General features: G+C 44.5%; 1 protein-coding gene across 1 annotated transcript in view; it reads left to right on the top strand.

The window, feature by feature from the left end:
• The window catches only part of tg (thyroglobulin), a 45,326-nt gene that overhangs the window by 10,964 nt on the left and 20,582 nt on the right, over positions 1–13,780 (top strand). Inside the window, exons 10-24 of the mRNA XM_075466537.1 lie at positions 871–1,246; positions 2,411–2,449; positions 3,785–4,015; positions 4,766–4,870; positions 5,009–5,086; positions 6,176–6,276; positions 6,506–6,617; positions 8,758–8,919; positions 9,021–9,212; positions 10,033–10,160; positions 10,235–10,385; positions 11,405–11,551; positions 12,709–12,852; positions 12,944–13,108; positions 13,190–13,294. Coding sequence (XP_075322652.1) covers positions 871–1,246; positions 2,411–2,449; positions 3,785–4,015; positions 4,766–4,870; positions 5,009–5,086; positions 6,176–6,276; positions 6,506–6,617; positions 8,758–8,919; positions 9,021–9,212; positions 10,033–10,160; positions 10,235–10,385; positions 11,405–11,551; positions 12,709–12,852; positions 12,944–13,108; positions 13,190–13,294 — 2,236 coding nt within the window. The remainder of the gene's footprint in view (positions 1–870; positions 1,247–2,410; positions 2,450–3,784; positions 4,016–4,765; positions 4,871–5,008; positions 5,087–6,175; positions 6,277–6,505; positions 6,618–8,757; positions 8,920–9,020; positions 9,213–10,032; positions 10,161–10,234; positions 10,386–11,404; positions 11,552–12,708; positions 12,853–12,943; positions 13,109–13,189; positions 13,295–13,780) is intronic.

The following is a 13,780-nucleotide window of genomic DNA, read 5'->3' as shown; positions in this document are numbered from 1 at the left end:
AGCACATAACTGGGGTCCAATGTGGATAAACTGCGGCTTTTCCACAGTATAAATGTAATATAAAAGCCCCAATCTGACAAGTTCCTGAGATAAACAGCAGGAAAATTCTGAGTAAACGAAAGTCGAGTCTGAAACTCTCACTGCAACTCCAGTACTTACAGATATAAAGACGAGATGTGGAAGATTAGCAAATGAAATGTTTACTGCTCCAAACTCGAGCTGAAAGCCAAGATGATCAAATGCACATGAGCGTGAATAAAGCTGTGCTTTTGGCTTTTACCGGGTTTCCTTCAAGACGCAAAAATGTGGAAAGCCGCAAAACTTTAAAGCATTCGTTGTTGGTCGTTATAAAAAACCTACATTATGAGACGATTATGCTTGAATTGGCCGTATCCTACACGATTTTCCAAGAGATTTTAAAGTTTTAGACAGTTCAGAGTCGGAAGGAAATCGGGAAGAAGCTGATGGAGTTGTGTAGTGAAAGGTGGTCATAAAACTCAGTTCGGGCTGTTTTAAGGGTTTATCGGTCGACTTTTTTGTTGTTAAGAATTTCCACCAGGTGCATGATGGGAAGTAATCTCAGAAAAATCTAGTAATGGTCTTCCAAATAGTGACCCCGTAAGTTCTGGAGTCTTTGCAAAAGATTTAAAACTCGTCTTCAGATGCGAGAGGGTTCAGGAGTTAGTCTCATATATTGGAGTTAGAAATAAATGATAGTTTATCAATGATATCCAGACACCAAGTACGGAGGAGAGTAAAGTGTACTTTTATCAATCAGGAGGAGAATAATGAGAGTTTAAAGTTGCCTCCATGTCTTCTGTCTTTATTGATCGAACAGGTGTTTCACTCAGGTAACTCATTCTTTTCCAGGTTCTGACTCCTCTGCTGCGTTCCTGCGCTGATGAGGATACAGCAGCCATCTTTGTGCCCCGCTGCACACCCAGCGGTGGTTTCCAGGAGGTTCAGTGTCGGGCTGCAGAGTGCTGGTGCGTCGACTCTCAGGGTCAGGAGGTGGCGGGATCACGGACCGCCGGTCGTCTACCTCGCTGTCCGTCCCGCTGCGAGAGAGCGCGAGCGATGGCCGTGAAGGTGAAATCAAACATGGCTGCCGGTGCTGAAATCCACATCCCGGCATGCTCGGAGGACGGAGACTTCTTGCCGCTGCAGTGCGTTGGATCGCGTTGCTTTTGTGTGGACGCTGAGGGGAAGACGATGACCTCCGGGCCAGCAGGGGGAGCCGTCACATGTAAGATATCACCGATATCTCAGTGGTTGTTGAGGAGGGAAAGGGTTACAATTAGGTGTAAAACAGGTTTAAAAACCAGTTTTCCCAGTGGGTCGATGGACAGTTGGGTCGGTAAACTATGTAGGGTTAAAGTAAGGAAGGAAAAATAATGCTGTTTACGTTCAAATGGTCTGTGATTTCTGGCCCAGGTTGGGAAGGTGGGGTTGGGTTCCACTAAGGGGCTTTTCAACATGATTGGCCGTATTCACATGCATCCCAAACTTGTAGCCAATTAACTTTGGTCCTTATGAGTTTGCCCCAGCTCCTTTCTCTGGGTTCTGTCCATCCCTCTGAACACTGAATCTTAAAGGTGGTGCAGAAAAGAAAGTGCTGGAGGCACGGGCATCAAAATGCCTTAAAATCACTGAGTTTTCTTTTGGTGCTGCTCCCGCTTCTGCCACCAAATGTGGCGACGGCAGCAGGAATGCTGGTGGTGACATCCAGGGTGTTGCACAACATGAAAACGACCCGTCTTCCCCCATTCTCAACCAACCACAGACACTTTGTAAAGATTTAACAGTATGAAGGGATCACAAAGTCTTAAGTCAAGTTAAATTAACTTCAGGATGGGCCAAAGCCAAAACAACGAACCAAACTATCTTAGTGAAAAACTAAATTACCTCTACAAAACTAAATAAACCTCCCTAGACTAACATACAGAGGATAAAAGGAATGAAAAGAAAACCACAGTCCACCCCTACAAACTCCAAGTCACCAACATATAAAGTTACATCAATTATTTCATGTGTTGGGAGGAAAGGGAGACATTTTCATGTTGTAATTGGGGGCTCGTCCGGGATCTGACGTCAGATCCCGGACGAGCCTCCGATTATAGCTGCTTTCAGTGCACTGTTCCACTAATAAATCTGAGAATTTGAGGACTTTAAAGGCAACACTGCAACATTTTAAAGACTTCTAATGATAAAACTAACATTTGTATATTTTGTGGTTAATATCAGCTTCAACTCGAAGAAGTGATCACCTAAATGTAAAGGGTTCATCAATCACAATATTTTACAGTGGTCTAACCTCGGGTCCAGATCCTGTTCAGTGTTCTGTTTAATGGTTTATATTTATATATACTTTATATTCTTTGTACATTGATGTTGTGTCTGTCTGTTTCAGGTCCAGAAAGAATGTCTCCAAAGCTTCAGTCCTCCACAGGTCAGATTAAACCTGAAGTTTCTGTCGTAACCCTAACAAACATTCACTGCCTAAGTTCACAGCCACAGAGAAATGATGCAAAGCAACGTGCATTTTCTTTGGTTGAGAAAATATTGACAAAGTAAATGACTAAATGACTGATCAGACAAATCAATTCTCAAACTGTTGTCAGATTTCTCAGGTGCAGAAAAAACAGAAGAAATGTATGAGATCTCACACATCTTATGATATAATCCCCTATATAATATACAGTATATATTCCCCTATCTTATATATAAGACATATAATATATCTTTAATCCAAAACACCTTTTGGTTTCAGCACAGTGGCTCTCTGTCTCAGCCCTGTTTTATTTTTTTTTATTATTATTTTACGTTTCATTTCTCAAACATAAAAGCATGGAACATTACCTTTTTACAGGTTTTACACCTGCTGGTGCCTTCAGACGCCCTCATATCTGCTCCCAGGAACAGGAAGCAGTGTTTTTTACTGAATATGTTCCCTTTAAAGTCAAAGTCAAATTTATGTGTAGCACATTTCATGTACAAAACAATTCAAAGTGCTTCACATAAAATAAAAGCATTGCAGCAGTGAGTGGAAGAAGCATTAAAAATACATAAAATAATATAAAGAGAAACAAATAAAATAATTTTAATGAATTTAAAAACCAGCAACAGTCCAGATAAGTTCAAAGATATCGTGCAGATTTCATGCATAGACACATGAGAACAGAAATGTCTTTAACCTGGATTTAAAAATGTCTCCATTTGGTGAAAGTTTAATCTCCACTGGCAGTTTGTTCCACTTGTTTGCAGCATAACAGCTAAATGCTGCTTCTCCATGTTTAGTCTGGACTCTGGACTGGACCAGCTGACCTGAGTCCTTGGATCTAAGAGCTCTGCTGGCTTTATATTCTCTGAACAGATCACAGATTGTAAACCATCAGCAGGCTTTTAAAATCTATTCTGTGACTGACTGGAAGCCAGAGTAAAGATTTTAAAGCTGCTGTGATGTGTTCAGATCTCTTAGTCCGGGTTAAAACTCCAGCAGCAGCGTTCTGGATGAGCTGCAGATGTTTAATGCTCTTTGTGGGAAGTCCAGTTAAAAGTTACAGTGATGGAGTCTACTGGAGATGAATGCATGGATGAGTTTCTCCTGGAAACCTTTAATTCTGTTGATGTTTCTGAGATGGTAAAAAGCTCAGAAATAATGGAAAGAATAATTTAAGGTTGTGTAATTCCTCCTGATTTTCATTATTTGATAAATAAAATCATTAAACCTGCTTCTTTGTGGCTGAAGGTTGGACTCACCTATGGATCACCCGTTCATTTGCAGGTCGGTGCTCCATGGCGCTCGCTGAGGTCACAGCGTTCAGGCAGGAAGTGAGCGACGTCATCGCGCTCTCTAACTCCTCCCACCTCCCGCTGGGATACGGATTCCTATTGGCTGAAGGTCTGCGTCTGACTCCGGAGGAGCTCCAGATCAGCCGATCAGAGAAGGAGCTGCAGGTGTCCGAGAGGCTTCTGAGTCGCTCCAACGCCGCGCTACGATTGGCTGCTTTCTCCAGTGAGTCACGGCTTGGTCCTGTCCAACGAGCTGCAATAAATAACTTATTAAATATCTGATTTATTTAAAGATCAAACAGGAGAATTTAAAAAATGAGCCGCCCTACCAGAGCCCCAAAATAAAGCAACTTAATCAAATTTTAAATCCAAAATCTATTTTGTATGATGAAACCACCTGTTATTTATCTATTCAACTCAATTCAATACATTTTTTATCATGTATTTTTTGTTACACAATACAAAAAGACAATCACCAGTTTTCAGGATTACACTTTTTTTTTTTACCACAAACCAACTGTCAGTTGGACCAACAGTTTTCTTGTTTTCTCAGTTTTCTTTTACATAATAAAGGTTTATTATTGCTATCATATAAATGTGAAGTAATTACTTCTGAATTAATTATATTGAAAGGGAAAAAAACAGTGAACTTTTTTCTGGTGTTTAAATGTTTTTATAATTCACGGGTCAAAAATGACCCATAAGACAATCTTTGTCCCCTAGTGGTGTACAGCCCACATGGAAACATAAACAAAAATAAAGTCTGACTTTTTCTAATGATGGGGTCCCTTTAGGAAAAGGAAAAAGATAGTTTAAGGTATTTTTTCTGCAGCTAAACATGGTCGTGGGTCACTTTTGACCCGCAAGACAACAGGAGGGTTAAAGGTTTCCGGTCTGAGCCAGAGGTGGCGGCTGAGTCACATGACTGTTTCCTGTTTGCTGATGTCACACTGATGATGTCGTTCCTCCCCAGCTGTCCAGATGCTGCTGCCTCCACAGCGTCGCTCGTACCGGCCGTTCACTCCACAGTGTGACGCTGACGGACGCTGGCTGCACACTCAGTGTTACCACGGCACAGGTCTCACACCTGATATCCTCTAGAGAATAAATCTGTGTTTACGTTCATCACGACTTCACTTTAATCCAAACTTAGCTCACAAACACGCTCTAATAACGGAACCAGGGCAGCTTCTGACATGCTTTTCCATGTGTTCAGGTCAGTGTTGGTGTGTGGATGAAGATGGCGAGTTCATCCCCGACTCTCTGAGCAGCCGCTCGCTCAGCCTGCCCAAGTGTAAGAAAACCGATGACTCGTCATTTCTGTTGTTTTTATGAGGATAAAATGACCATGAAAAAGATCAGAGGTTGGAGCAGCTTTGTTCATGAGTTCAAAAAAGGAAAAAATTGGGGCTGGGCGAGTTAACTCGATAATTTTATTATTTATTTTATTATTGTAAAAGTCTGTTGCTCACAGGCTTTTATTTTGTAAAAGTCTGTTGCTCACAGGCTTTTATTTTGTAAAAGTCTGTTGCTCACAGGCTTTTATTTTGTAAAAGTATGTTGCTCACAGGCTTTTATTTTGTAAAAGTCTGTTGCTCACAGGCTTTTATTTTGTAAAAGTCTGTTGCTCACAGGCTTTTATTTTGTAAAAGTCTGCTGCTCACAGGCTTTTATTTTGTAAAAGTCTGTTGCTGTCTGCTGTGGAACAGGAAAAGAAAGTAATTGGCGGATCCACCAAACATGGAGAAGGGTACGGAACTTTTACTCGGCCATTTTCATGTTAAAGTTCTTCCAGACGGCGGAGTCGACAGAACCAAAGTCATCTGTAAACACTGCCAAGTTGAATTGTCTTCTCAGCGTAGTAGTTCCAGTCTAAAATATCACTTAAAGGCAAAACACACAACTGATAGCAGCAAGTCATTCAAGGAAACAGACAGTGGAGCGAGGCTTCTACATAAAAACTACAGAAAGATGCTGATGTTAAAAGTGTGTTTGCACAACAAATGTTATGGCACTTTCATTCATATGGCAGCACATTTAAAATAAAGCTAAATGCTAAAAGCTATACGCTACTTTTGGATTCATTTTTGGATTCTGCGTACAAATGAGATTAATCGCGATTAATCAGGGAAATCATGTGATTAATTAGATTAAAAATTTTAATCGTTGCCCAGCCCTAGAAACAATTAAAGAAAAACATGTGGAAATGTGTTCAGAATCCATCATGATGTCATCAGTGATGTCACCACATGCAAATTAGCTGATTAAATGTACAACTTTGGGTCAGACTCGTGTTTTTCACTTTATCTCTGACCGTTTTTAATCTGCGGCCTGTTGGAACCCGGTCGTTCAAATGTGAAGTTTTTTCCGTCTCCTCCTGCAGGTCCGACTCGCTGTCAGAGAGCCGAGGCTAAATCCCTGCTCTCTGGTTGGATGAAAGGCTCTGACATCACCGCCGCCTCTTACCAGCCGCGGTGTGAAGCGGTAGGAACACACACGCACACGCACTCCGTCTTCTTCTTACATAAACTAAATTATACGGCTGCTAATGTTGGTTTTTCTTTTATCTTATAACAAGTCATCATTTCAGAGGTTGGAAATACTTTAAAGTTTTCCTTTAAGAACTTTTTTGTTCTTCAGTTTTTCTTTAAAGTTTTTCTTTCTTTTTTTAAATACTTTTTTAAACCTACTTTCTATTTCTCGTGCGTTTCAGGACGGTCGTTTCGCGGTGCTGCAGACAGGGGGCGCCGCAGGCTGGTGTGTGAACCCTCAGACCGGAGAGATGATGCAATCAGCAGCACGGAGCGCCACGGGACAGCTAACGTGTAAACACACACACACACACACACACACACACACACACACACACACACACACACACATACACACACACACACACACACACACACACACACGCTTTAGTACGTGATGAGTTTCAAGATTTATTGTAATTTGTGCAGAGAGACACTGGGTCATACTATACATTGAAATTCTTGGTGACGAGGCGTCGCCAACAGCATTAAATAAATTGAGAAGGGTGAATGAAAACCAAGGAAGAGGATAAAGTAGAAAAATTGTGCATAAAAAAAAAAATTTAACTGTGCATAAAAATTAAAGTGAAATGTGCGACTATATATATATATATATATATATATATATATATATATATATATATATATATATATATATATATATACAGGTGGAAATAAGTACATAACTAAAATGGCTTGAGTGCCAATGAGTTACTGGTTGAGTAGCCTGATGGCCTGGGGGAAGAAACTGTTCTTTAGTCTGCTAGTCCGAGCCCAGATGCTCCGGTAGCGTCTACCAGATGGCAGAAGGTTGAACAGTCCATATGAGGGGTGGCTATGGTCCTTGGTGATTTTCCCTGCTTTTCTCAGGCATCTTGTGTGGTAGATGCCTTGCACGGGGGGGAGGGAGGAGCTGGTGATGCGCTCGGCTGTCTTCACCACCCTCTGGAGGGCCTTACGGTCCTCAGCAGAGCAGCTGCCGAACCATGCAGTGATGCAGCCAGAGAGGATGCTCTCGATGGTGCATCTATAAAAGTTAGTGAGGGTTTTTGTAGACATGCCAAACTTCTTGAGTCTCCTCAGAAAATAAAGGCGCTTCTGGGCAGTTTTCACTGTCATGTCAGAATGTCTACTCCAGGTTAGGTCATCGCTGATGTGCACGCCGAGAAATTTGAAGTGGGAAACCCTCTCCACCTGAGCCCCATTGATGTGATCCCGACGTTTCCTATAGTCCACAATCATCTCCTTCGTCTTGCCGACGTTGAGAGCGAGGTTGTTCTCTTGGCACCAGGTAGCCAAGTTACTGACCTCCTCCCTGTAGGCAGCAGCCGCGGCTATTCAGAGACAACACGGGAAGCCGGGCAGCCTCTCCCATTCTCTGGCCAAATTGGTACATCTTCAATGTTAAATTGACGGTAAAACAGTTATTCACAAAACAAAAGATATGCCCAATACTGCGTTTACTTTCATAACTACAACATGTTGTCCTGTAGCTTAATGAAGTGATTTGTTCTGAAATCGCCGCCGTTCACTGAGGAAATCATGTTATGAAGCCGCCACTAACAGCCGGGCTTCCGAGCCGAGGGCTGCCCGGCTTCAGGAGGGGGGGGGGAGAGTCAAGTTTTTTCTACAATTCTAGGTCATCATTGGCTAAATCGACCAAAACTCATCACTTCCGAGGCTGCCCGGCGTCTCTGGGGGTAGATTAGAGGTGGGCGTGTCAATATGAGGGGCTGTGTCGTGATGATTGGAGTTAGTGTTTGTCCATCATGAGAGATTCTGTGGCGGCCGAACTTTTAAGCGGGGAGAAGCACGCTGGAACTTCAGTCCCAAAGCGGATACGAAAGAGACTGGTTGTCTGTGAAAGTGCTGTAATACTTTTAGTTGTTTCTTTCCAGAATTCATGCTGCCCATTCACAAATGTTACCTTTTTTAAGAATACTTACCACCACCATCAGACTCTAAGTATTCATTATGACATTATGCTCCACAGATTCTGATCCAGCCATTTACAGGCCTTAGATGCCATCATACTTGATTTTGGCCTTGCTGTGTGAATTTTCAAAGTCTACACCTTCTTTCTGTGTATTTGCTGGGCATACTTGTCATACTAGACATAGATATGTTATAACTAATTCTTTTTAACTTTGCTATCTTCTGCTTTGGGATGGCACGAGCCACTACAACCCTGAACGCGTAATATGGGCTTCCCCTGTTTTTAAAAGTCAGCAGCCGCCACTGGAGTGAACGGATCGCCAAAAGTGCTTGTCGTTCATAGTGAATGAGCGACAGTGCAGTATTTACAAAAGAAGAGACTATGCATATATAAATAATAATCAAATAACTTAACGCTGTTGACGGAGCCGTCGTCAGTGCGGCCATCGCGTACGGCGCTCCTACGAACAGACGAACAGGACTGCTACTCTGTGTTCAGGTCCCAGCTGGTGTGAGCTCCAGGGTCTCCAGTGTCTCCCCGACGGCTCCTTCGCCCCGCGGCAGTGTGATGTCACTTCCTGCTGGTGTGTGTCTGAGGACGGACAGGAAGTGGGCGGGACACGGATGGCGAGACAAGCGGGAGGCGCGCCGTCATGTGACCGTGAGTCAGGACAAACGTTTTCAGCCCCTGGTGGACGTCAGAGGAACTGCGTCTCCAGCCCAGCCCGCTGATTGGTCCTTGTTTTCGTCCTTTTTCTGCAGGGCCCGTCTGTCCCGCCCCCGTCATTACCCACGGTGCGCTGGTTTGTCGCCCAGCCGCCAACGGACGCCAGAGCTGTGACCTGGTCTGTCACCGTGGTTACCAGAACTCGCTACCCGCCAGCAGCTTCCTGTGTGAGACGGCGAAGCGTCGATGGGACGGCGAGGACGAGCCGCTGAGCGGCGCCTGTCAGAGTACGTTAGAGGGACAGTTCGCCTCTTTTGACATGAAGCTGTGTAACATCCCATATCAGCAGCATCATTTCTGAACATTTCTTACCCCCTGCTGCGTCCTGTGAGCAGAGTTCCAGCCTCGTTTTGGTGCTGATGAAGGTAGTCCGGCTAGTTGGCTGGGGTTTAAAAAATAAAGCGTTTTGCTTCTCAAAACAATATGCGTTCAACAGAGTAATACATTTGCATCACAAAATGGTTCTCCAGGAAAAAGTCAGACCTCACAATCTCTTGGCCCTATTTTCTCTCCCTTTGTATCACTGCCTGCTGCCGACAGCCGACAGCCGCGCCTGTTACGGTGTTTGCTGCTCGGAAGCAGGGGACTGCTCGCTCTGCACTTCGGTCTGCACAGCAGGTAAACAAAAGGAAACGAAATGAAACGAAACGAAATGAAACAAAACAAAAGGAAAAGAGAAGGAAAGGAAACTAAACTAAACGAAACATAAGGAAAACAAAAGGAAAGGTCTGACTTTTTCCTGGAGAACCATTTTGTGATGCAAATGTATTACTCTGTTGAACGCATATTGTTCTGAGAAGCAAAACGCTTTATTTGTTAAACCCCAGCCAACTAGCCGGACTACCTTCATCAGCACCAAAACGAGGCTGGAACTCTGCTCACAGGACGCAGCAGGGGGTAAGAAGATGTTCAGAAATGATGCTGCTGATATGGGATGTTACACAGCTTCATGTCAGAAGAGGCGAACTGTCCCTTTAAAGAGGCGAACTGTCCCATTAAAGACGAGCCGTGGTTGAACGCGTGGGACTGAACTGTGTTTGTCTTCAGTCCCTCGGCCTCTCCAGACGGTGTCGTCCTCTCAGCTGTGGTCGCTGCCGGCGCCGTGCTCTCAGATCAGCGGCTTACGGGCGCTGCTGTTCAACACGATGACCAGCAGGGGGCTCTGCTCTGCACAGGTGACCCGACCCTCCGTTCGCCCAGAGCTGCTCCAACATGTCCACACCTGGCTGATCTGTGTGCTTCTCTGCAGCTTCCCTCATCCGGCCGCTCCGTGTCGCTGTGTGACGACTCGTCCGTGAGTCTGCGGTGCGACGGCGGCGACTCTCTGCGGTTAGCGGTCAGATGGACCGCCGCCCTCCCCGACCTCCCCACCGCGGAACTCCCCGACCTCCACGATGTCGGTGAGTTCCATGATCCAAGTGCGAATCGTCCGCAGAAGAAGAATAAAAGCGGCAGAAACTCGGGGTGTACTCCTGGCGTTCTGTTTCCCTGCAGGAGGCAACGATGGGAAAGTTTGTGCTCCCCAGATTCAAGCCAGAGACCGACGTTAAATATTAGTTTATTTCCTTCATTTTTCTTCAAGAAATTTGAATTTGGCTGAAACAAACTTGAGCGAAAACGGCATGTTGAGATGTTTTTTGTCTCATCAGGAGCTGAAAACCAGAAAATAATCTGAGCTCAATTTGTTAAAGGGACAGTTCGCCTCTTCTGACATGAAGCTGTGTGACATCCCATATCAGCAACATCATTTCTGAACATCTTCTTACCCCCTGCTGCGTCCTGTGAGCAGAGTTCCAGCCTCGTTTTGGTGTTGATGAAGGTAGTCCGGCTAGTTGGCTGGGGTTTAAAAAATAAAGCGTTTTGCTTCTCAAAACAATATGCGTTCAACAGAGTAATACATTTGCATCACAAAATGGTTCTCCAGGAAAAAGTCAGACCTCACAATCTCTTGGCCCTATTTTCTCTCCCTTCGTATCACTGCCTGCTGCCGCCTGCCGACAGCCGCGCCTGTTACGCTGTTTGCTGCTCGGTCTGCGCAGCAGGCAGTGATACGAAGGGAGAGAAAATATGGCCAAGAGATTGTGAGGTCTGACCTTTTCCTGGAGAATGAGCAGGTAGTAAGAAAATGTTCATAAACGATATTGCTAATATGGGATGTCATACAGCTTCATGTCAAAAGAGGCGAACTATCCCTTTAAGAAACCAGCAACCGACATTAAATATTAGTTTATTTCCTTCTTTTTTCTTGAAGAAATTTGAATTTGGATGAAACAAACTTGAGCGATAACGGCATGTTGAGACGTTTTTAGTCCAATCAGGAGCTGAAAACCACAAAACAATCTGAGCTCAGTTTGTTAAATCTCAGAAATAAAAAAAGTTCTGCAGGTTGAGACGAACTTTCTGGTTGTTTCTGCATCAGCGCTGTTCCTCAACGGGTCCAGACTCCTGGAGGGACTTCGGGGACTTCTCTCCACGCTGGCATCGAAACCAAAACTGGTTTCCGTGACTACGCCGAGCTTCGGTTGTTCCCGTGGTTACCACCTGGACGGTGATGGCGAAGGCTGCGGTGAGTCCGTGGTCACACATGATCAAACGGTCATTTAGTCTGTTTACCTCTACAAAACTAAATAAACCTCCCGAGACTAACATACAGAAGGATAAAAGGAATGAAAAGAAAACCACAGCCTACAAACTCCACGTTACCAACATATAAAGTTACATCAAGCATTTCATGTGTTGGGAGGAAAGGGAGACATTTTCATGTTGTAGTTGGGGGCTCGACCGGGATCTGACGAACAGATCCGCTATAAAGATCCAAAGATCGCAGCGTATATTATTTATATAAGCGGAGCACATAATGAATTGATAAAACTTTGGTGGTTGCACCTCCTGGGGAATGATGCTTACCACGAATACCCATAATGCCTCAGTGTCGCATCTTTACCTGCAGTTTAGTCTCCGTCTCCGCGGTCTTTGGCTGTGTTCGAAACTGCATACTTCTCCTACTTCTCCCACTACTCCTACTAACTTTTTGAGTTAGTATGCGAGTTTGAGTAAGCGAGAAGTTCCCGGATGCATACTAGATTCTCCGAAATGTTGAGTATGCATCATGAGGTTACTACTCATACTCAAACTACCCAAGATGCAACGTAACGTGATGTCGCCGATCGTCATTTCCTGTCAAAACGGCAGTTTCAAGCTAGCTACAACGAGGGTAGGTTCACTTCCTGTTTTCAAAACAAAAGCACCAATTATATTGTAATGGCTTTCCCTATGATAAAAGGCAACGGGTATTTTATTTTGTGAAAATAACAGGAAGTGCGTTGCTCACTGCGGCTAGCTTTAGTAGCGCCGAATTCGTGGGAACAAAATTGTAAATAGCCGGTATTTTGTCAGGTTTTCAACACGTTGGGGATCTAAACGACTACTTTCTCACCTGAAAATGTTTCAAATGTTGCTAAAGTTTACAGAGTTTAGAGCTTAAGAGAAATCAGCTTCAGGACGGCTGATTTCGGCTCGGGCAGGAGCGAAATGCATTGTGGGTAAACGCTCTGCATACTGTCTGATCGATGAGTATGCAGTATGCACAATGTAATATGTAGTATGCGGTATGTAGTATGTAGTATGCAGTATGTAGTATGCAGTTTGTAGTATGCGGTTTCGAAGGCAGCCCCTATTTGTGTCGTAACTGGAGGATTTGCTTCTTCTCGTCTGTTTCTGCAGTCGTTTGTCCGGCTGGCAGCTTCTTCCAGGAGGGGGCGTGTCTTCTGTGTCCTCAGGGAACCTATCAGGAAGAAGATGGGCGGGACTTTTGCAACAGGTGTCCCAGAGGCTCCTCACCTGGCGGAGCTTCGTCTGTCAGTCAGTGTGAGTCTTTAATCCTCTCGTCGTTTTTAATGTGTTTTAATGCTTTGTGAGAACAGAAGCACCACGAGCGCTCGTTTCAAACGTTTTCCAGGTGAGACGGCGTGTCAGAGGCGGGGCCTGAGGTGTTCACAGCGAGGGGACTTCCTGCCGGCGCAGCCCGACTTCCCGTCGGGCAGGTGGAGGTGTTTCACCGGCGAGGGGGCGGAGCTTGAGTGGACCACCAGTGACGGGACTCTGACAGACGAGGAGTGCTCAGGTGAGGACGGAGCAGCCAATCAGAGAGCAGCTGTTTCAGTCTGTTTGAGGACTTCCAACATGGTGCATGTGTATCTCGCAGTTCTCGGCAGGTTTCAGGCCGTTCCTGGATCAGATCTAATCGTCGGAGCTGAAGACACTGAAGTCCTGCAGACGATGACGTCTGACCTCACCACCTGTATCCAAGGTGACTCACGCCAACACACTCAACCAACAGAACACTCGACCATAACGTAATGTGCACGTTTTCTGACCCGCTGATATCTGGAAGGCGAATGGGTTCAGTTAAACGAGGCGGGTCCTCCTCTGAAACTCAGGCTGTGTTCGAAACCGCAAACTGCGTACTACATACTACATGCTACATGTTACATACTGCATACTACATACTACATACTGCATACTGCATACTACATACTACATACTACATACTGCATACTGCATACCACATACTGCATACTACATACTGCATACTACATACTGCATACTACATACTACATACTGCATACTACATACTGCATACTGCATACTACATACTACATACTGCATACTGCATACCACATACTGCATACTACATACTGCATACTACATACTGCATACTACATACTACATACTGCATACTACATACTACATACTGTATACTACATACTGCATACTGCATACTACATACTGCATA

Source organism: Odontesthes bonariensis, chromosome 5 (assembly GCF_027942865.1).
Source record: "Odontesthes bonariensis isolate fOdoBon6 chromosome 5, fOdoBon6.hap1, whole genome shotgun sequence".
NCBI classification, from domain to species: domain Eukaryota; kingdom Metazoa; phylum Chordata; class Actinopteri; order Atheriniformes; family Atherinopsidae; genus Odontesthes; species Odontesthes bonariensis.
This window is presented reverse-complemented; position numbering and strand designations above follow the sequence as displayed.